This window comes from Egretta garzetta, unplaced genomic scaffold (assembly GCF_000687185.1).
Source record: "Egretta garzetta isolate BGI_Z169 unplaced genomic scaffold, ASM68718v1 scaffold89, whole genome shotgun sequence".
Classification (NCBI taxonomy): Eukaryota; Metazoa; Chordata; class Aves; order Pelecaniformes; family Ardeidae; genus Egretta; species Egretta garzetta.
This window is the reverse complement of record NW_009269997.1, coordinates 2888633-2912468: the sequence shown is the minus strand read 5'-3', so window position 1 is coordinate 2912468 and position 23836 is coordinate 2888633. Positions and strand designations below refer to the sequence as shown.

General features: G+C 47.1%; 1 protein-coding gene across 1 annotated transcript; it reads left to right on the top strand.

Moving 5' to 3' along the window:
* Window positions 1–12683: 12683 nt before the first annotated feature.
* On the top strand, window positions 12684–23420 carry SCD5 (stearoyl-CoA desaturase 5). Its single transcript, XM_009647484.2, has 5 exons — window positions 12684–12696; window positions 13904–14034; window positions 18763–18968; window positions 22325–22557; window positions 23117–23420. Exons 1-5 carry the CDS (start codon window positions 12684–12686, stop codon window positions 23305–23307), a joined length of 774 nt encoding a protein of 257 aa, XP_009645779.1. The 3' UTR covers window positions 23308–23420.
* The last annotated feature ends 416 nt before the right edge of the window (window positions 23421–23836 follow it).

Below are 23836 nucleotides of genomic sequence, written 5' to 3'. Positions count from 1 at the left end.
GCCAGAGCTCACTGCGGGAGCAGAGCTGGGCTGGCCTAGGGCTGTTGGGGCTGGAGGGGCACAGTGGTGAGCAATCATTCGGTGAGTGCCCCAGAGAGCTGGCAGCATCAGCTGGCCTGCTGCGCTGGAGACAAAGGTGTCCTCCTCTCCCCTGGCACCATCCTCTAACCTGACATCTCTGGTAACTGACGTGCCTGCCACATGTTTGGCTGGATGCAAGAGGCTTAAGCCTTCTAATTCTAATGAGGTGTAGCGCTTGCAGCCCAGTTCTGAGCCTCAAACTGCCAGAAGGAAAGAAAACTGGAAGTGGCTGTTTTTTTGCAACAGGTTTTTTCTCTGAGCTTTGTTTGGTTTTGGAAAGGGGAGGAAAGGGCGTAGGAGCTGACAGCATACAAGTGAAGCAGGCACAAAGCATCAGGGCAAGAGGCAGTGATACAGAGGGACAGCAACATCATCTGGAGTCTGAAATCCTGAGAAGTCAAAACCATCGGAGCTCTGTTTCAGCAGCTGCTGGCTGGCCTGGGAGGGCACCAGGTCGGAGCAGGGTTTGTCCTGTGCGATGGATCCTGTTCAGCGAGGAGCTGGGACAAAGGTGCCCAGCAGTTCAGAAGGGCTTCGCTCCCTGCTGAGCCCTGCTCCTTTCCTGTGCCCCATGCCTAGAGATCGTAAAAGGTGGAAGCTTTCAGTTTGCCCAAATCACAACTATGTAGCACGCCACATCTTTGTTCCTAATCGTTGAGAAGCTGCTGTTCCCTGGCTCTGGGTGGTCTTGCCAGCATGAGTGGCAGGATGAAGCCATTCCCCTGCCATGTACCCAGCTGCATACAGGGCAAGCTTTGGCTGGTGATGGGCAGGGGTGCTAAAGAACTAATCCTTCCTTGAGGCAGAGCTGCCTGCTGAATGCAGGGCTCTGGAGTGCTGTGCTAATGGCGTAATCACACTATTTCTTTGTTCTGTCCTTGAAAAAAGATACTAAATTGGCATTAATTCTTTCTTGGCATATATAAGCACTTAAAACCCACCAGAGCCCTAGCCAGCATGTGGATTGAGGACAGCAGTGAGGTAACTGGGAGGGAAGTGGAATCTGCCCATGGTGTTGTGATGATGCAGGATTCAGCTGAGCTGAGAGGCGCTACACATAAGCATCAAAAATTTCAGAGAAACCAGAGCATCTTCCAGCCTTCTCTTTTGATCTAAAAATATATATAAACTGTTTGGCATCTTAAGGCAATCTTCAGTTGCTGGTGAGTTCAGGGAATCTGCATTTGCTTCCTAGGGGAATTTTAGCATTTGCTGGAATACTTGCTGTCAGCTGCTATTTCCATTGCTGTATTGGCTTTATTTATGTCACGTTGGCTGCGGTTGTCAATGTGAACGTTTCTGCTATTCCAGCTGGAATAAAGTCTTCTGTATACTCAGCCAAAAAGGCTGGCTCTGGGGAATGTTCCTGAAAATACATCCACAGGCATGTACATCCAGGCAGAGACTGCCTGGATTTCATGAGCTGGTGATGGTAGGGCCCAGAGGATGCAACAGATGGCTTCTCCCGGAGCTCCTCCACCATGATACAGAGGGGCAGAAGTGACTCGTCTGAGCTCATCTTCTCTGCAGCTCTAAACTCCACTTCCCCTTTGCCTTTGATGTGCTTCCTCTTATCTCTTTCAGTTCAATTTAGAGTAGCTCAGAGAATGTGTAGATCTAATTTTAGATGGACCTGCTTCTGGCCTGAGATTTCACATGCTTGGTCTTCACAGGAATGCAGGGCTCCCCGTGAGAGCTGGTGCACACTGCATGGTGGACGACTCAGGGAATTTGGGTTGCTGCATGCTGGTGCTTTTTAATTCTCATCTGCTGCTTTGATCCAGCCCAAGGTGCTTTTGATGCCAGCCTTTGATAGTTAGCAGGGCTCGGCAAACAGTGGGTTGGCCAACTGACTCCGTCTCCTAGCAGGGAAGTGTTTCCTTCCCAGAGGCCCTGGGGCCAGAGCAGCAATTCAGGGACTAAGGTGGAAAATTTCTCCTTCCTTAGTAAATGTAGTTCCAGGTCAGGAAATGAGGCGGTTTTGGTAGGATAATGTGGATTATGTGCTGTGTTGCTGCTCCTCACATCTCTGCTGTGGAGGAAGAGATCCCCAAGGTTGCCCTGGAGGGTGACAGAAGTAGAGATGTGTACTGGAGACTTGATAGCTTATCTAGATCTAATAATGCTGCATGTTGACCCCTGGCCCTTCCACCAATGCAGCGCATGACATCAACCAGCATTTTTAAATTAGATGTATGGACAGACCAAGTGCTAGTATTTGATGTAGGAAAACTTTCCTTTCTGAGGGCAGACACAGCATTTTAAAAAAATGTATTGCCGAACTTGGTGTTATCTAATGATAGTGCAAAAAAGTGTTGTGGTACCAAGCACCATGAAATTACTGGCTGCATTTCTGGTCTGAGCTCTGATGCTGAATCAGGAGAGAATCTTCTACCGCTGTCTGTGTGTGTGTAGTAAAGTGGAGGATCTACGAGGTGTTCAGAAGAGGCCAAGCATGGTGCAGCTACTGAAATGGATGGCAGTGCTGCCCTGAATTTTGGTGGGAATGGAGTAGGCACCACTCAACACTATTGGAAGTGGTTTCCCTGGCTTGGTCAGAGTAGCTGATGTGGTTCATCAGCCCTAAATCTGCCACTGAATAAAAAACGTGTAAGTGAGGAAGAGAAGGCAGGTGTGGGATATGCAGATAACATTTAATTTTTAGAAAGCAAGAAATCCTAACTGTAAGATACAGAAGTGTTACATATTTATGGTGATCAGTCAGCTTTGCGATACTTGCTTTGTGCTTGAGCAACTTGCTGTTTGTATTTCTCATGCAGTTCTTGTAGCCTGATGGAAGAAGCCTTGGGTTTTATGTGTTTGGTTATTAAAATTCCCCAGGAAGCAATTTTGATCTGGCTGAATAAGCAGAGGTAAAATGCTGGTTTGGAAATGGACAAATGTTGCATGTCCATCCCTGTTATTTTTAATCTTCAAATAGTTATTTACACAAATAAGTCAAGTTGATGAATATTTCTTGCCAGGTCACACAGAGGTTTGCCTGAGACTTTGCTGGCTACTTCAGCTGTGGAGAGAGTATTTCCACCAAACGGTGTCTTGTCACAAGATGTCTTCATAATGCAACAGCATGTCAGTTGTTTAATGTCAGTTGGTTTTGGCTGCCCTATGTTGAAGAGGTAACAGGTGAAGCACAGCCCTTGTGTTTGTTAATTTTTCTTCCTGAAGCAAAAGATGTGCTTTCTCAGCCGCTAATGTCACTGGAATTCATGTAGTCTTAAAAAATTGCTCCCTCCTATATCTGTGGGATCTTGCCTCCTGATCCTTGAACTGCTAGGAACACAGCATGTGTGCAAAAATGTATAAACCTTTGCTGAATGTAACTTCAAGCATTCCCACCTGGGGCTGGGACTGCGTCAGATCGAGTAGGTTAAATAGTGTTGGGAATGTCATCACCCAGCAGTGAGACCTCCAGCAGAACCAGGGTGCTGTATGCTTCTGAAGCTGTCCTCAGAATGATGGCAGTGGGAGAGCTAAGGTTTTTCCACGATAGCAACTGAAAGCTCAAGACACCACTCATGGAGCAGCTCCCTGAGCAGATAAAAAATAACGCTGCAGGTTGGTTGTGAGTGAGGTTTTGCATTGGGGGCTGGCAGGAAGTGGCTGTGGGCAGAGGCTGTGACACAGAGCTTGGGAGAAAGGCGACCACAACCAGAAATCAGGTGGGCTCTAACAAGAGGTTCAAACAGGGTGTGTTTTTGTGGCTGGAGTATGCAGATTTCTTCTACCATGTCTCTCACAACAGTGAGCACACTGGATGTTTTTCTGGTCCATGTTTCATTGTTGGTGCTCCTGGCTTTCTTTGCTGGCTTGTGATCTTTCCGTCTGCCAGAGCACCCGTTGTGTGGGATGCTGTGGATAGACAGAGGAAGCGCTCGGCAGCCTGAAGAGGGATCCGGCAGCCCCAGTTGGGGGTCCCCTACTTGCTGACTTGAGGCCATAGGAACAGCAGCAGCCAAAATCTGTGTTAAGGCTCTAGCTGTCAGTGATAGTGGCCAGTCCTAGGAGAGAGCAATGCTCGTGCAGCTTGTTCTGAGCTCTCTGCATTGGACTTTGCACCAGTGCAGGAGTAAATAGGGCTGACATCCTCAGCACAAGACATAAAACTCAGGCTCTGACCCTTGGTGGCTGTCTTGATCCAAGATCTGTCACCCTCCTGGTAAGAGCGAGTGTGATATCAACTGTGGGACAGCCTCCAGCCTTGGTAATTACTTTCCACATACCCTCTGCAAAATGCAAGTCTTGAAGTCCACCAGTGTGCAGGCACTGCTAGTGCAACAGTAACTGAGCTTTATTGTCTTCTTTATATTTTTAAATTTTTTTTTCTTTTTCTTTTCATCTCCTCTGAATAGCAGCTCCTCTTAATCCTGTTGGGGAAAAAGTGTTGGGCTAGGTGAGCCACCGTTCTGATCTCACAAGGCATGTCATCTGTCTTGTTTGGAGTGGCCAGCACTTCCCCCAAGTGTTTTTCCCCACTGTTGGTACTGGTGAGACAGAGGTGGTCTGGGAGTTTGTGCCCTGCTTCCTGGTACTTGATGTAATACATCCCCATGCTGGCTGACCTAAGGTTTGTAATCAGTTGACTTAAAACTGAGTGATTTGCTGCATCAGGACCAGAAGAACATGTGTTGCATTTTGTAACATGCAAAGAAGGTCAAATATTCACAAAACTTGCCTAGTCCCAAAGTCTGTTTGGAAAATGGGGCTGTGGTGGGATCTGTGTTTGGTACAACTCACCTAGACCAAACTGTGAGGATGACAGCTCTCTAGGCTTGTGTCACGTTCAAAGCAGTCACCTTGCTATGGTTGAATGTAGTGCCCGGAACTCTTACTTCTGCAAGGGGCTATGAGGTTTTTAGCCGCTTATGAGAGGGATGCCAGCAGTGGGGCTGGCAAGGGCTGATTCCCTTCCCTGTTCCTGGCACTGCTACCCCTCCTCTTCTCACCACCCCTGTGCAGGCAGGGATTGCAGGCACTGGGTGCGAGTCAGTGCCAGGCTCCGCTTGTCACCAACCCATGGGAACAGTCGTGTGACATTATTCTGTATTTTAAAGATGTTTTATATATTGACAGTAGTACCATTGTGAATGTGCAGTTGATTTTGTTTCACCACTATGATTTTTGTGTCTGATGTTTTGTCCCTCAGAGACAATTGTGATTTGCTCCATGTAACTAGGTTATGTTTGACATTGGTAACATGCGGATAGTTGTTGTCTCCTTGTAATCCGTGCCTGAGAAGCATGTCCAGTCATCTCACCTCTTTCAGGAGCCAGCATTGTCTGTTCAGGTGTGCAGAGTGAACCCAGTGCTTGTTGGGCTTCTTGTTTTGGTGGATTTGGGTTTTTTATAACCAGATAAAAAGCAATCTGGAATATGCTGGATTCACAAACAGTAAATGCCTATCTTGTTTCTAATGTGGTCCCAGATTTCAGAAATGGAAGAGGTTCTGATTTTGATACTCAGTGTACAACAGAGTTGAAATTTTTGGGGGGAGAGATCTGCTCCAATTTAAGCAACCACTTTGAGCAGAGGATGATTGCCTGATGCCTGGGAAGGTAGCTACAGACTGTGGCAATATCTCCCCATATCTTCTTAAGAGGTCAGTCCTCTGGACACACAGGTTTTCAGAAGAGTTTGGCACTGGCTGTAGTAAAGGTTTTCTGGAAATCCAGCTGTGGGGATAATGAGCTGTTCAGAAAAAGGTGGCTTACATGTTTTATGCTGTTGATCTCCCATTCCATCCATTTTTAAACTGTTTGCCCGGTATAGTTTTCACTGCTTCTCTCTGACAGTGAGATGAAACCTCTGTGCCTGCTGTTCAAAATCATGCTGATGTATTGCTGCCTTATCATACTGCACACTGAGAATATTTTATGAGCTGTTGGTGATCCTCCTTGCAGGCTCCCACTTCCCCAAGCACCTCATCCTCATTGCAGATCCCTGTGCAGTTATCGCCCCCTCAACATTACTTTGCTTTTTCTATCCAGACAGATCTTTATTTTGAGCCTTACTTAAGCTGTTTCTGGATGGATCCTTATGTATTTCTTAGTGCTCTCACTGCTGCTCCAAATTTAGCATCATCTGCAGTTGTAATTAATATGTTGTTTGCCTTTGTTTCAGGTCATTAATAAGGATGTTGAATAAAAATCTTCTGCCTATTGATTGTGGCATGTTCCCATAAATAGCATCTGTGCACAGGCACACTGTACTTGGAAGCCTAGCAACCTGCCAACTCCCCATTTGCACGGTAGTTTAACCTTGTGTATCTTGTCTCTCTTGCATCCTCTCCCTGTCCCCATGCACTGGTTCTCTCTTTAATCCTTTGCACAGGCTTACTGGGTGTTTTCTCTTCCCCCTCTTCCTTTTTGTTCCCTCTTTTAAATACTTCTCCCACTTCTCCACTTCAGAAGCATTTTGCTTATGCTGTGCTGTCGAGTGAGCTCGTGGGAGTGATATGTTGGGGCCCCACTCATCACGGAGGCATTTCACACCAATTTACTGCATTAACCTGTGGTTTGTGTATTGCAGAGCTTGCGGGGGGCATGTCAGAGACAATGGAAGAAGGAAGTAAAATTGCTGTTTGAGAGTAATTCTGCATTGAGATCTTGAGAAAGAGTAGGGAGAAACAAGGAGGAACCCACTTAAAACCTCTGTTCTACTGGTTTAAATCATCCTTCTTTGAAACAGATCTTGGTTTACTGTCAAGTCAAAGGCAGCTCTGGGCTTGGTGTTTGAGTGGTACAGAGCCCAGAGCTCTTGGCACAGGCTGTGCTGTTTCAGGTACTTGCACCCAGGTCTCAGACTTCTCCCGGACCTGCAGCAAGCCCTAAACCTCCCTGCAGAGTTTTGGATCTTAATCAGGATGGCAGTTAGAGCTGTTGGCTAAGGACACTCGTGTTGTATGTGTTGGGGTAGCCCTGGCAGAGGGCTCTGGCAGGTGCTGCAGCCTGGCTGCCTGTGCTTGAGGATCCAGCTGGTGGGGCGATCAGATCAGAGCTACAACCTGGGCCTTTCTGCATAGCTGTGGTCACCCTCCCAGCTGCGATGGGCACCCGGATGAGCATAGCTGAGGATGGCTGTGGGCATGTCTGTGATTATTACTGTAAAAGAAGATCCAGAGACTACATTTCCAGAGAACTGTCCTGAAGCCAGCATGTTCAGATAAATGGGAGAAAATTGGGCTTGACTGAAGCTAAAGCTCCTGTAGTCATTGCTTTGAGCAGACAGCAATTCAAAGCAAACCATAGCCAGTTGAAATCCTCTAGAACTATGTAAACTTGGGGCTCCACCACTTGTCCAGGCCAAGCTAGTTATTGCTCTGGGGAGCAGCAGTCATGGCACACAGTATTCCCATATTCCCATCCTAGGGGGCTAGGAAAGATAATTCAGCTCTTGTTCTGAGTAAATTCCCGAAAGAAACAATTTTACAGTAGGAGAAGCAGGAGTAAAAGCCCAAGAGGGCCCTGCAGACTGGAGCTCCTTGACATGCGATGCCACAGTACCCAGAAGGTGCAGAGGTATGTGAGGATGAGATGTGCCTAATATCACGGGTACCTGCATTAGCAAAGTAGATCTGGACTGTCACGCTGAACTCTGTAATTGGGAGCTCATGCTGAGAAGGAGCTGCTTTTGGGCCTGTGTGTGGCAGGAGACCCCTACTGCAGGCATAAGGAGGACTGCAGCGCCAGGGAGTTGGAGCTGGGTGTTCCCAGCCCAGTGGCACACTTCAGCTCCTTGCCAGGGGGGTGGCTCCCTGCCAGCGGCTCAGCGAAGCAGACGCTCCATGCTGCCTTCAGTCCATGAGTGAGGCAAAACTAAATAAACAATCAGAAAATGGCTTGAAAGGATCTTCCTCCTCTCCCTCTGGCTTTGGTGTGAAACTGTGAGCTGCGCAGCTCTAGCTTGCTTTTCACAACACCAGAAATACCAGCCGTAAACCCACTGTCTTTCACAGATCTGTTCATTGGCTGCGCTGTTTCCTCTCTCATCTCAGGTGTCTCCAGACAGCTTTTTCTGCTGTGTTAGCTTTTGCTCTTTCATTTTTTTCCTCTTGAAGTCCTCATTCCACTATTTTTTTTTCTTTCTTTTACTTTGGTATTAGCATGACACAACCTTTTGTCAGGTGGCTTCAGAGCTCCTGCTCAGGCTGCTGTGCTGTTGGTGGAACTCCCATGCCCTAGCTCTCTTGGACACTGGCCCTGCCTGCCCAGCAGCTCTGTGTGCTCCATCCCCAGCCCTTTTGTAGCTTCATCTTCCTTATCCCTCAAGCACCTCTTGTTTCACAAGCAGCCCTCTCTGTGCAGTCAGTGGTGGGGCCAGTTTGGCCTCCTGGTGAGGACAGCCCCATGGAAATGCCTCTTGGCCCCATAGCTGGGCATCTTGGGGAGGTGGGGATACTGCCAGCTTGCTGTTCTTCCTTCACACCCGTCATCAGTGGCTGCTGACAACCTCCTCTGCCACGCTCCAGCACAGCCCTCTCCCAGGCTGCGCTCCTGTCAGCCCTGCAGCACCGGTGGAGGGGAGGAAGAGCAGTATATTATTCCTCTTCAGCAAGATGGCTATCCATGCTCTGAATTCAGAGTCTCCAGTATTTGTGGTGGCCTGCGATTGTGTGTGAAGCCAATATACACGGATAGCACAGCTCAGCCTTCAGTCTATAGGTTAAGTTTGAAATGCTGCTGTTTCCTTGTGAGTGCGATTTTGCTTTGATAAGTCAGCCTGGTTGCAGAGTTAGCTCACTAAAACATCCAGAAGACTAATCTGGATATTTTAGCAGCTGCTTCTTTGTACATTAATCATAGAATCATAGAATCACTTTGGTTGGAAAAGACCTTTGAGATCATCGAGTCCAACCTTTAACCTAACCCTGCCATCCCACCACTAAACCATGTCCCTAAGCACCTCATCTATCCTTCTTTTAAATACCTCCAAGGATGGGGACTCTACCACCTCCCTGGGCAGCCCATTCCAGAGCCTGACAACCCTTTCAGTGAAGAAGTTTTTCCTAATATCTAACCTAAACCTGCCCTGGCGCAGCTTCAAACCATTCCCCCTCGTCCTATCATCTGTTACCAGGGAGAAGAGGCCGACCCCCACCTCCCTACAGCCTCCTTTCAGGTAGCTGTAGAGGGCGATCAGGTCTCCCCTCAGCCTCCTCTTCTCCAGACTAAACAACCCCAGTTCCCTCAGCCGTTCCTCGTATGACTTGTGCTCCAGACCCCTCACCAGCTTGGTTGCTCTCCTCTGGACATGCTCCAGCAATGCAACATCCTTCTTGTAGTGAGGGGCCCAAAACTGAACACAGTATTCGAGGTGCGGCCTCACCAGCACCGAGTACAGGGGCACGATCACTTCCCTTGTCCTGCTGGTCACACTATTCCTGATACAGGCCAGGATGCCATTGGCCTTCTTGGCCACCTGGGCACACTGCTGGCTCATATTCAGCCTGCTGTCAACCAGTACCCCCAGGTCTTTTTCCACCAGGCAGCTTTCCAGCCACTCTTCCCCAAGCCTGTAGCGTTGCATGGGGTTGTTGTGACCCAAGTGCAGGACTTGGCACTTGGCCTTGTTGAACCTTATACAGTTGGCCTCGTCCCATCTATCCACCCTGTCCAGGTCCCTCTGCAGAGCCTTCTTCCCCTTGAGCAGATCAACACTACCACCCAGTTTGGTGTCATCACCAAACTCCTGATTAATTTTTTGTTTGTTTGTTTCTGGCGATGTTTCAGCCCTCGGGATTTATATTAGGAAAATTCCTGCTATTAGGATTGCTCCTCTGCAAAGCCAAAAAATAGGCATGTTGAATGGGTATAAGCCCCAGCCATTTTAGCTTGATTGCTGTGGTAGTGGCTGGGGCTGGAGAGGGTAGGAGGATGGAGCTTGTGGTCGTGTCCCTGGGAAAGCCCCATTTGATCAGGGCAGCATGTTTCTGGGAGGCTCAGAGGGTATTTCCTCAGTCTGGCACTCGTTCTCAGTTGGCCTTTCTGCCTCTCCACTTGCTGAGCCACACAGGTGAGAGCCAGCTTGCTCCCGACTGTGGCTGCTGAGAGAGTCCAGCGTGCCCGCTGTGCCCTGTGAAACAGGCATCCCCCTCCTTTTGCTGGGGCACACCACCAGTCAGTCCCTGTCCTGAAGTACAGCTGAGCTTGCCTGCTCGTGTTTGATGGCTAGAGACGTGCTGCCTGCAAGGCCACCTACGCAACCCCAGGACTCCTGCAGAAACCTGTTAGATAAACCCTCCTCCCATTTGTAGCCCAAGGCTTCCTGGGAAGTGTGAACTGGGGATGATACTGGGAGGGGGCCTGGGAGGGCTGTTCAAAGGTATGGACACAGGGTGGCATGTAGACCCTAGGGCAGCCCCCAGACTCCCGAAATACTGTTGTCCGTTCTGCTGCAATGCTGGTGGTGTGGAGTGGGCTGAATGAAAGGGTCTCTGTTTAAGCTGAGCTCTGTAAGAGCTGAATCAAGTAGCATAAATCCCTTGAATTCAGTGCAGCTATTTCATATGGTCTGTATGTCACCTACCACTCAGCCACTTCTTACATTGGACAGAAAAGGAAAGCGAAATCAGACATAATGCTGCATATGTCTTGTTCTACCCACTTTTCATTAGTTCTGGTTTTAAGCAATTGATCATGATTAAGATGGATGGATGCCTTGAGAAGCTCTTGGTCAACTAAATGGTCTGATGCTTTGAACTGGGAGGAAGCAAAGAGACTGCTGAAGATGGGAGATTTCAGCCCCTGTAACTAGCAGGAGGTTAACCAGTCATAAAGCCCACAGACAGCATGTTCTTTTAATGATTCAAGACTGTAACCTTAATATTTTTATGTTGGCTGGATAATGTCAGTATTGTGTGTGTCACAGATCTTTCACAACAATTACAGTCATTTGAGCAATCTGGAAGGCCTTATTTAGTGATGTTTCTGCACAGCTCAACATCACATACAGAAAATGGCAGGCTAGGTTTTTCCTAATTTCATAGAAGTCTGAGTCCTTGCACTGACAAGGTATGTGCAAGAACTGCAAGAGTGCAGCAGAGACTGGAGTGTGAGTAGTTGTGGTGTCAGCATTTTTACTGATCTGGGAGTAACCTGTAAATTCAACACAATCTGTAAATAACGTGCAGAGAGAATGCAGGATTTTCAATTCATTTCTGTACCTCCCTTCAGGAAGCAGGCAGAAGTCTGAATTTGGAAACAGGCTTTAGTGCACTGGACTTAACTGCACAGATGAGCCTTTTCTGGGAGTCACTGCAGCCTGCTGAAAGGGTGAATTGCCTCTTCCAGTGATGATGTCCAAAGCAGATTTTAGAGATGCATCATCTTTACTAGGACTGTTCTGACTCCATTTGTCTGTTGCATTTTGTGAGAAAGGCTTTGGTTTGCTGTGTGGGTGGTGGCAGGAATTTGGGCCATGTGTGTAATGTGAAACAGTGTGGGTAAATCTGGTTTTGATGGATCCACCAGGGGAGTCCATTTACTTCTTCAGTCTGCAGGGGTGACAATCAACATGAAATACGGTTGCCGTTATTTTACCAAATAGCTTTCTATTATATTTTCTCTTAGATGCTGTAATTTCAAGCACTGTGAGTTGGGAGTTGATAGAGGGACACAGTAGACACCCACCTATATATATATATATTTGTTTTCATTTTGCAAAGATAGATGTTTTACATTACATACTGGGAAAAGCTGACTGTGAATTCCCTTCTAGCCACTGCATGTCTAATGGGGTTCCCTGCTAGATAGACTGTTGTGCAGATGCCAAGTAGAAAACGCCCCTTTGGGGGCAGGATTTTCCCTTTTTATTCCAGTAACTCTATTTAGGTATTTGAAATAGGCTGTTTTAACCAAAACATGTCTGCATGCATAGGGTGGCAGGGAGCCCTGGCTAAAGAGCATGTCACTTCAAACCGTATAAACTCATTTGAGGTTGTCCTGTAATACTCCTATTGTTTGAATCCACTATTGTTTAATTTTACATTTGTCAAATGAGCCTGTACTCTTTAGGCACAGTATAAGAAAGCAACAAGTGTGGGAAGGAGAATAAGAGTCTATATATCACAACAGCTGGATAGCTTGAATGTGAATAGTTTTAAGTGGTCCAGTTTATTTCGGACTTACTTACAAAATACTTTCCTCCTAGCTGTTCCCACTTTCTCTCCAGTCACTCTCCAAAAGGAGGAGCAAGTCTAATGCACTGTTCTTCCAACCCTTTCCTTCTCTTTTGTTGCAAGTCAAAATAACTCGGGGTATGGATCATCCATGTCGTGGTTTAACCCGGCTGGCAACTAAGCACCACCCAGCCACTGGTGGCTCAGTGGTGATGGGGGAGAGAATCGGGAAGAAAATAAAAGGTTAGAGCCGTGGGCTGAGACAAAGACAGTTTAATAAGAGAAAATAATAATAATAGTAATAATGAGAATGATAACAGAATATACAGAATATACAAAACGAATGATGCACAATGCAATTGCTCACCACCCACCGACCAATGCCCAGCCTGTCCTGAGCCGCGATCACTCCCCGAGCCGCGATCACTCTCCCTGCAACCGACTGACAGACCGACTAATCCCCCTGAGCATGACGTTATATGGTATGGAATAGCTCTTTGGACAGTTTGGGTTAGCTGTCCTAGCTGTGCTGTACTCCCAGCTTGTTATGCACCTGGCCGAGCAGGAGAAGCTCAAAAAGTCCTTGAGTAGTCTGAGCACTACTTGGCAACAACTAGAAACAAACATCAGTGTGTTATCAACATTCTTCTAGTACTAAATCCAAAACACAGCACTATGCTAGCTACTATGAAGAAAATTAACTCTATCCCAGCCGAAACCAGGACATCCATCACACAGGAATTCAAAGACCCTGGAGACAAAACCAGTGAGCACACCAAAGGAGAAGCAATCGGTGCACAGATGCATGGCTTGAGCAGGTGGGCTCATGTCCACTGTTTTGTCCTGCTGCCCCAGCCAGCCATTCCCCCAGCCCCTGGAAATGTGAGGTTAACTGGCTGGAGCATGCATGAGCGTGGCCCCTGCTGAAAGGAGAACCAGAGATGTACCTATGCTGTGATGGTGGTCGTTGGGGGTATTATTCTAAGCGCAGGGGCTACACTGCAGAACACATGTGCCTGGGCTGTGTGTCTAGTCTGGAGCCAGTGTGGTGAGTAAGGAACGGACCTGCTCCCATGCTGTGTTTGCCATCTGAAAAAATGCTCAAAACAAGTTTACTTGGCCAATTTTTTAATTAAGGGAAGGAAAAGCAGTTCCTGAAACTGAGGGAGATGGTGAATGCTCTTCTTCCTGGTACATTTCTATTACCAGGTCATGAGTTCCCAATGATAAGAGAGGTCTTTATTGTGGAAACTCTGGCCCAGCTCATATCTTTAGGGGTGGTACGTGTTGCTCTTAAATTAGCTGACACATTGGACTTGAGCAAAGATCTCTATGGAGGAGGCTGGGAGTGTTCTGTTAGAAGAGTTGTTGCTACTCTTCTGGCACGAGTGATGAACTTTACTGTACTTGGTGAAGGCAGACCGCATAAACACATCACGGCATGGTGCCCCAGTGCTGCCAGGCTCTCCTGAACAACACACTGTCTAAATGGGGAGGAGTGGGATGTGGAACGACATGTCCCTGGGGCCACAGGGCAGAGGTGGGCTGAGAACCTCACCTCGTGTCTGCCCAGCCTCATCTTCTGAGTGACCCTGCAGGTGATAGCAGGATCATTTTTACACCAAAGAAAGCAAAAATAGTGGCAGTTGGCCCCTGGCACATCCTGTGTTTTGTTTTTGTGTCTTTCAGCATATTTCTGTTTCCTGATGACGGCCCTGGGTGTGACAGCTGGTGCACATCGCCTGTGGAGCCACCGTTCCTACAAAGCCAAGCTGCCTTTGCGGATCTTTCTGGCTGCAGCTAACTCCATGGCTTTCCAGGTGGGGTTGTGATTGCCTGTCCAGATTCTTGGCAGCTCTTTCTCCTGTGCAAGGATCCCCTCAGCTTAGAGACAGCAAAAGAAAAAAAATATTGGCAGAAAGACATTTGCTGATAACACACTCAGGGAATGCAGAGTCCCTCTCATCACCTGTATAACAGCATGCATTAGACAGTCCAGGAGCAATAATTACTTAAGGACCAAGCTGAACATGCCCAGACTGGGGGCTCAGCATCTCAGCAGCCTATCTGTGGCACAGGTCAGGCCCTACACTTCACAGGAAAATGTGGAAACTTTTGTAAGGGCCAACTTGATGCAAATATGTCTGCATAATCAAATTTATTTGTCCAAACAGGCAGTTGGAGATTTTGATATGCCCAGAAAGGCAGGCATCCTTTCACAGTCTTAATTTAGCTCTGTATTTAAATTTTACTGGTGAAAAATGCTGTATAATACATTCGCGAAGAAGCATTGTGCTAGCTCAGTACTTACTGATAGGCAATTTTAGGCCTCAGAAATGTTTGTGTAACAGCTAGCTGGTGGTAGGAGTTGGCCCAGAACCAGGATCTTCTCGGTGTGAATTTAGTTACTCCTTTGGCTGTTCAAAATAGAGATATGAACCTGTACTAATATTAAACTTATCAAACTTGGCTGCCATGGCCCCTTGTGGCACTGAGTACCACATGTGTGTTGTGCCTTGAGTTTGCAGCTTTTTCCCTTCGGTCTGTTTGGTTGACTTCATATTCATGTACCTTGACAGAGGATGAAGAGAGTCCTTTCATCCACTTCTGTACTGTTCACTTATCTTTGATTATCTTTTTTTTTTTTTTTATGGTGGGGAGAATTAATCTTGTTAATTCCTCTAGACAATACAAAGAGCAAAATGCTTTTGCTTGAATATGGGAATTTGTCTATTTTGACTATAACCTTCCTTTATTCTGAGCCACATTCCAGCTGCTTTGTGCTACTTGGTTCCTTGCAGAGTTTTACAAGCCCTTTGTTCAGAGTGTTAAACAACTGTTTTGAGTTTTGAGAACCCCCTGGTACTGTCCTCCTGTTTTACAGTTGATCTTATCTTTCATAAGTAACTTAAATGAATATGTTGAGCTGGTTGCAGTGAGCCTGCACATTGGGATTTCATTGCATTCTGCTCCCCTGTTGCTATGGATTTTGCTCTCAGCTGCGTTGGCCTCATCACTGCATTTAGCTGAGGACACGGTGTGATTCTGAGGCAGGGAAGTACTTCAAAGTAGCTTCAAGCCACCTTTGTACTCTTTGTATCAGAAAGAAAACTAAAGGCCAAATCACCCACTCTTAAGTTTTAAGTAATCTGAAGCCTGCTCCTAATTACTGTGACATCCATTGCCTGCTAAAGACTGTTTTCACCGCCACAACCAGAAAGTGAATGAGTTTTCAGGTCCATCTCCCTCATGTTGGCTTTGGGAGGAAGAGGTGGCATTGGAGATACCTACAGCATGCCTGGATGCTGAATATTGAGGAAATATTCAGACTTGTTGAAGGGCAGGGGAAACTCTGCTGAAGAATTTTAACGTGATGCTGCACAGGCTGTGACATGCTGTACTTCCTCTGAAATGCTACCAGATGTAGCCATTTTTGCCCTGTTGCCCGGTGCATTTTTTATGATTGGAGCATGCTGAGCTGTGTTTCTTCTCTCCATCTAGAGTGAAGCTCTCACAATTTTGAAAGACTGCACCTCTTGCTGTCACATGTCTGTTTCAGAAATAGGTAATATGTGGCTTATGTCCGCTTGATCTCGTAGTGTTTAAGTTTCAGCATCTTGGTTGGGACGTGCTGATGTCTCCTCTGCTAACTGCATTGTACCGTTGCTCCTGGCCATCTCTATGAAACAAGCTGTGTTGTTCAGCTGAGGTTGTGCTATGACCATTTGCACACAGCAACAGTGGTTGTGTGGAAATTCATGTCAGCACACTGAGGTTGTTACATAGCCCAATTTGTTGTCATGTTTCAGTCTGCAGGTTTATTAAGAGACCTACTAATGAAGTCTGCATCACTACCTCGGCACGATGCTATCGCTCTCTGCTTTGGAAGGGATTTCACTCCTGTGTTTACCTGAAACTTGATCAAGAGTGATGTGTTCCTGAAAAATGGTTGCTATTAATACGCTCGGAGCGTATTTACATGTGCTATGCTCCAGTTCTTGGTGTATTTATGGCCAACAGTTCTGGCCTTTATTTCTTCTTAGCCTTTGTGTGTTTTAATTAGATGCAATTCAGTTGTTTCACAGCTTCCTAACCCTTTCATCTAGGGAATCATGGTTTTTGCCAGCCCTGCAGGTGTTTGCTGTGGTATAAAAAGCCAAGTTAATTTGAAGCAGTGTAGCAGCTTTAATTCCCTTTGATTTCTCTGCAGGAAAAAAATAAGATGGCAGCAAGCTAAAGATCTCCCCTTGTTCTCACTGAAGAGTTCGGTGACTTCCTTTGCTTCACTCAGTTTACTTTGTTCTCTTGTGCAATGGGATAGTGAGGTGCAACATCCTGGAGCACTGGTCAGGGGCAGATCTTTACTGCCTCCTCTCAATGGCTTAGGTGAGTCAGTGCTGCAGAAAAGTGTTCCCCTCATCCCTAGCCCACTCCCAGCATCACTGAGGCCACAGCGTGACAACAGTACAGGGCTGAGCACAACTGAGTGCAATGGAGCTGAGATCTTTCCAGGGCTTTTGTTCTTTACTTGTCCCTTGTGGGCTCTTGCAGACAGGGAGCATCTTTGCGAGGCTGAAGTTGGACACAGAGGCCTTTGAGCTGGATTCTTTAGCTGCTCTTTGCAGTTGTTCCTGGAGTCCCCTCAGCAGCATGGGCGTCCTCAGTGCTTTCTCTCAAATGTTGGCAGCTGAGAGAAAGAGCAACAATTTCTGCAATGCTTTCAGCATAGGCCTTTTTTCTCACAAAGTATAGATATATGCAGTTGTCATTAGCCTGGACTTACTGTGTCCTACAGTATATTCAGTGCCGTGGTGGCTGCTGCACTGTGGTTACTTTGCAGGCACTGCAAATGGTTTGCTCAGTTCTGCTGGAAGCAAAGCTGCTGTGGTTGGTGGTTGTGGGTGCCACTGCTGTTCCTAAAAGTAACACAAGCCCTTCCCTCCTTCCTGTCTTACTGCTTGGATACCTCCCTGGCTATGCAAAGATGGAAATAGAAGAGGAAAGCACACTCTGCTAAGCATTCTCTGATTAAAGTTCACGCTGTGGATCTGGGCATTAACTAACATTTTGGTGCACGTTGGGCAATTCAATTCATAGGTGAATGTGTGGCCTGAGTTTTTCAAGTGTTGTACATGCTTACAATGCTCTGCATTAATAGGTTGGTACCACTGCAAAAACACCAGTTTAATCCAATAGCCAGTGCATCCTGCAGAGCAAACTGGGAGGCTGAAATCCTTTTGGCTGAGTACACTCAGAAAATCTCACTTTACGGATCCAAGTCTGAAACTGCAGTCCATCCCTTCCTCTCAGCAATCCACATAATCCCATTTACAGCCATGAAGTATTTCAGTGACCCATATCTGCTGACGGCTTGAGCAGAGACAGGACTGAGCTTGCTTTATGTCTGATCTGGATCCAGTGCTGAGCTGATGTTATGGGTCTGAGACTTTTATTCTAGCCTGGCTGGAAATGCAAGACCTGATTTCCCATAAAATCAGCACATCTCCTTTTCTATCTTAATCATAGAATCATAGAACGGTTTGGGTTGGCAGGGACCTTAAAGATCACCCAGTTCCAACCCCCCTGTCATGGGTAGGGACACATTCCACTATATGAGGTTGCTCAAAGCCTCATCCAACCTGGCCTTAAACACATCCAGGGTGGGGCTATCCACAGCTTCTCTGGGCAACCCATTCCAGTGTCTCACCACCCTCACAGTAAGGAATTTTTTCCTAATACCTGATCTAAATCTACCCTCTTTCAATTTAAAACCATTACCCCTCATCCTATCACTACACTCCCTGATAAAAGGATCCCTCCCCATCTTTCCTCTAGGCCGACATTAAGTACTAGAAGGCTGTGCTCCTGTACACATCCCTGCAGACAGAGCAGTAATTTAAACGGAGGTGCCAGTTTTACTCTGGAAGACACATCCCTCCAAAAGGCTGAGCAAGTTCAGCTCCTGTTCAGGTTGGGAAAAGGCACGTGTAGTCTTCCACAAGCTGTGTCCCATTTTCAGCACTGCATTTGTGCCTGGAGGGCATCAGTGGTAACCAGCCGCAACCAGCTTAGAAAAAGGATGCCAGAACTGAGTGCCTCTGCACACTAGTGCCCTGAAAATAAATATGCAAGCTGCCCCATGGTAGCGTTGTAAAATAACAATGTAAACATGTATGGACCTGGTCCTTTCAGCCAAGTGTCCATCCTCAGACAGCAAATGCCCAGGGTGGACACAGGACCAGGGCAGACTCATGATGGTACCTCCCAAAAGGCTGTTGGCTTCCAGCCATCTCCAGCCCTGGGATGTGTCCAGTCTGTGTCACCGGTTCCCAGAGCATGTCCCATTTTGATGGGCATTGACAGTAGCAGAGTGATGGGCTGGCTGGCTGCCAAGCTGGGGTCCCTTGGGATGTCTTTAGTCATAACCTTTTTTGAGGAGCATCAGAGAGGGGCTTGTTGCTATTACTGTGTGGGGAAGGAGCTGGAGCTGGTACTGCTGGACCGGTGCGCGGCCTTTGTCCTCTCACCCCACCATGCTTTCTATGCAGAATGACATCTATGAGTGGAGCCGAGACCACCGTGTGCACCACAAGTACTCAGAGACGGACGCAGACCCGCATAACGCCCGCCGCGGCTTCTTCTTCTCCCACATCGGCTGGCTGTTTGTGCGCAAGCACCGGGACGTTATAGAGAAGGGGAGGAAACTGGATTTCACTGACCTGTTGGATGATCCCGTTGTCAGGTTCCAAAGGAAGTAAGTGGGAGTGCTGGGCTGTCGTGTGAAGTGGGGTGGAGAGGTCCCTCCACTTGGTTATCTTGCTGTGGCTCATTCCTTGTTTTTACCTTTCCCTTTTCTCCCCCAAGATATCCCTGCCGCCTTGATTGCAGGCATTAGGACTGCTGTCCCTCTGGCCCCCATTGTTGCCATATGGCTGACACTTGCTGGCTGTCCTTGCAGGCTCTGCTCCACAAGCAGTGAGCCCTGTCCTTGTCCCTCTGCTTTTCCAAAAAGCCAGGGCTGGTTGTGAAAACAGTCACAGCAGAAGTTGCTGGGATCTTGGCCTTCTCTTCGATCACTGGAGTAAATGGTGTAATCAGTAACTGCCTTAATGCAGAAGTGCACATTTCACTCTGCAGACTCATCTTTGGCACCTGTGGGCCAGTACAGACCAAGCACTTCCTCTCCTAAGACTGTCATTCTTCACAGGATTAATTATCTCCCTTGAGAATTAGCACAGACCTCGTTCAGTTTGCTAGAGGTGGGAATTGAGCAACATGCTTTGTCCTCTATGTGAGTACCTGTATTTCAGGCACAAGAAGACTGTTGCTGCCTGCAAGCATTTGGTTGCTTCGGCAAACCACTTAAGCTCATTTCTGAGTGTTTTATGGGTGAGGAGAGCAGTCAGCTGAATCCAGAAATTAGTTTCTTTTTTACATTAGAGAAATCTGTGCACTAGCAGAATTACCCCTGCATTGGAAGAGCTCCAGGTGTGAGGAATTCATTGCCCTCCACATATTGTTGCTTTTACTGGTTCTCATTCAGTAGTGCCTGTTTGCAAAGGCTCCCTTGCAGTTTGCTGCAGCTCTTCTTGGCTGTGTTATTACCTTTTCCAAGGCAGCAGCATCCCATGAGAAGCAGGCTCTACTGCTTTGGTTATGCTGCAAATGTTGTGTAGTGAAGTAGTATGTTTTCTGCAGGGAAGTTATGTCTTAGCAAATTTCTCTGCTCCGGATTTGAATTTTAGGACTTTGGAGTTTACCTTCCTTTATCTGGGAAGAAACATTCAGGTTTCTCCTTTCTTTAAGATTGAAGTGTTGGGGTTTTTTGACAGCATGGAAAACCTGGTAGGTCAAATCAAATAAGAATCATAATATTCTTCTGTTTTGTTTTAAGGCCAGATTGTTAGCTTTGCTGAATTTAGTGGTACTGGTGAGCTGTGGATTGAGTAAACTCATTTTAAAACCACGTCACTTCAGCTGAAATCACAGTACTGCTCCAGGCATGACTGACAGCAAAATTTACCCTCTGTGAATAACAGAGCAATAATCCTGCATGTGATGTGAAAGAGAGGCTCACAGGTGAAGTGTCTTCATGACAAAGTTTTCATTTGGTGAAAGCAGCGCTGTTCCCCAAGCATGTATTGAGGCATTGGTTCCCTTGAACTCCAGGTAAGGAGGTTTCTCATTCCAGGGTGGATGTTTCAGTCAAAGTGAAACAGAGAAAACATAGTGGGGTGCTTGTTTGGATGTGAGAGCTCATGTCTCAGCCCCATCTGGGCTTCTTGCACCTCACAGAATGGTTTTAATTGGTGTCTGATAAGCTGTTTCCATATTTTATTTTCCTGGAGTGGGGAGAGGCTTTGAACTTTCAAGGAGTTTTCTGGACTGGAAAATACTTTTCTCCTCCAGCTCTACTTAAATACTGGCCTTGAATTGATGAGGTTTGCAAACCTAATGCACAGCCTAGTTCAAAAGTCAGTCAGATGAGTGGGAAATAATGTTTATCTTTGGTGGAGTGAAGAATGGGGACTGTTTCCTTTGGAGAGCCTTGGCTCAGGTATGTGAAGATGAAGTTCTGTGAGAGAGCTGAGGAGATGCTCTCTTGTCACCATGGTTGGTGTTGCTGGAGAGCTGCACATCTCCTTCTGGAGCCCAGCACGTGAGGCACAACCTCCAAACAACAACAAAAAATACCAAAGAACTTGCAGGGCAAGAGGTTAATTTATTTCATACACAAGATGATCAAAACTAGCTGTGTGTTATAGATGTTCATGGAAAACTTTTTCCTTCCAAAAATACTGCTAATATTAACGTTTTTCCAATCCTCTGTGGGTTTTGATCGAAAATTGCTTGTTTGTTTTCATCAAACCAAATGGACAGTTCTTCCTATCTGAAAAAATTTCAGCAAATGGAAAGTTTTAATAAATGTTTAATAAATCCAAACTCTGTTCTTCCTCATCCTTTCCAGAAAACTCAACAAATGCAGGGGTCTATTTTAAAACTGTCATATGGGCACCAATAAGATGGGTCTTACTTTGCGTTTCTTTTCTTTCTGCACCCTTCAAAATCCTGTCATCTCAGCCTACCGCTCCAGTTTCATGTGGCAGTTTGCTTTGATGATGACACCCCGGGATCACTGTGGGCTGTAGTAAATCTGGGCTCCAGGGAGGTGGAAGGGCTCAACGGGGAAGACTGGGCCCTGTTTCCTCTCGAGCTGGGGACACACTGTAGGTGGCTCCCAAGCTGCACTGTCTTGCTCTCTGCTTCAAGTGCCGTTAGCCTGTTCTCCATTTAGAGTCACTTATTTCATATCTTGCTTTTGGCTTTGCCTCCCCACTTCTTGCTGAGCTGCTTCCTTTCTCCATTCACCTTGGATTAATTCCCCCAGCACGATTTTTCTTTTTATTTCTCCTGCTATGGTCTCTGCTTTTCACCTCTGTGCTTCTTGCATCCTCTCTAATCTACCTTGCCTGGGCATGTGGCGTTAGCTGTACTATAAAGCTTTCTTGTTTGTTCTCAGGCTGTTCAGCTTCCTCCCTCCCTCCTCACCCTTGGCAGGGTGCCTGTGATTTCTTGGCAGCTGCTTTGGGTTGGCTGCTGCTGTTGGAGCTCACGCAGCAGCAGTGGTATAGAAAGGAGCTGCTCCTGCCCTGTGCTGTAAGGTTCCCTTCTGATCTGAGCACAGGGGGAAGTCTTTGCTGGCTCTTTGCAGTGATCATGTTTCCAACATGGTTCCGCTGATGCCATGCCAGGCACTGGGCTTTTCCAGTCCCAGAGCTGGACCCTAGGCGCAGGGTGTGCACCCAACTGTGCTTGCCCAAGCTTAAAGGTGCTCAACTTGGGAGGTTTGCTTTGGGACTGGGTCTCAGCTGTTCAGCTCCAGCATTACTTGCTGCTTTGTGGTTTTGGGTTGTCTTGGCATTCTGAATTGCACTTGGAAAACTTATGACATGATTGTGGATGTCTGAAATGTTCCCTGCTGCCCCGTTATGGGGCCAGCCCAGGTTATGCCAGGAGTTTCTGGGAGAGCCGTGTCTCCAGAGATCCAACCCCACTTCACCCCAGCTGTCATTCCCACCACAGTAATGGTGTCCTTTTCTTTCCCCACAGGTATTACAAGAGTTCAGTTGTGCTGATGTGCTTTGTGATCCCTACCTTTGTGCCATGGTACGTCTGGGGCGAGAGTCTGTGGAATGCCTACTTCCTTGCCTCCATCCTCCGGTACACCATCTCTCTCAATGTCACCTGGCTGGTCAACAGTGCCGCTCACATGTACGGCAACCGCCCTTACGACAAGTACATCAACCCCAGGCAGAACACCTTTGTCACTCTGGGAGCCATTGGTAAGTGCTGTAGCCCTGGGTAGAGCTTTGCAAACTTAGAGCGGTATCTCATCCTGTTTCGCCCTGGTTGGGGCTTTGGGCACCTGCAACTGGACACCACTTGGAGCCAGGGCTTGAAGGAGGCTGGAGCTTGTGCATCTTAGAAGAAGGCTCCCTTGTTTTACTGATGGTGCCCACATTGAAATAATGCCATGTAGTCTCTGGGCAGAGATGTGTTCACAGTAGCAATCCTCTCTTCTTGGCAGTTGGCTGGGGACAGCACAGCAGAAGTGACTCTGCTTCTTACTCGGTTGTGTACCTCCCCTCTTGAAGCACTTGTGGTATTCTTCCCTGAGCGTAAGGGGTGGGACGTGCCCTTTCCTACTGGGCAGGAAAGCCCAAAGCACTGAAATGGAATCCATTGTGGATGTGCCCCAGAGGTCTCCCATCCAGGGTGGAACACAACCTACACTGGATTCAGGACTTGGGAAGTGAGTGTTGGGATGTCCCATGTAAATGTGTTCCTAAGTTCATAAACGTGCTGGCTATGTGGTCTTTAAATTCCCCCTCTGTTTTTCAGGTGAGGGTTTCCACAACTACCACCACACCTTCCCATTTGACTACTCAGCCAGCGAGCTGGGCCTGAAGTTCAACCCCACCACCTGGTTCATTGACTTCATGTTTTGGTTGGGGTTAGTCACTGACCGCAAGCAGGCTCCGAAGGAGATGATCCAGGCTCGCAAGGAAAGGACTGGAGATGGCAGTGCTTGAAAAGTAACGCTTTGCTGTGCCAGCACTGTCGTACACATGGATGGGTGGGTGTGCGTGCACCCCCATGCCTGTGGTAGATTTATTTTCCTCTGGGTAAAATCAGTTTTTTCAGATCAGCTGGGCCAAATTAATTCTCCAGGAACAGATTTGGCCCCAGCTTTTTTTTCCTAATTAGCTGTCTTATGTCCAAACTTCAGACTATTAAGTGTAAAAATGTTATATATTATTTAATATTACAGTTAATCAGGAGAGAGATTTCATTTTAGTCTCTGTAGTTCATGTCTGAAATACATTGTAATTTGGTTGTTCATGGTAAACCTGACAGGTTGGAGGAACTAGCTATCCTTTCCAAGTGCAGTTAGGGGAGATTCTTGTTTTTACTATTAATCAAATATGCTTTTGAGACTCATCTCTTGGAGGGGATGGGGCAGGGCCAAATGTGTTGTTTCAGCTACAGACTAATGGAAAGGACAGTAACAGCACTGATGGAAAACCAGATGTCCAAGGGGAAAAAATTGGCCTAAATTTA

Coding starts and splice junctions, on each gene's coding strand:
- SCD5 (XM_009647484.2), top strand. Junction 14,035..18,762: donor CTAACTCCATGGCTTTCCAG/GTGGGGTTGTGA, acceptor CTTTCTATGCAG/AATGACATCTATGAGTGGAG. Junction 22,558..23,116: donor TGTCACTCTGGGAGCCATTG/GTAAGTGCTGTA, acceptor TCTGTTTTTCAG/GTGAGGGTTTCCACAACTAC.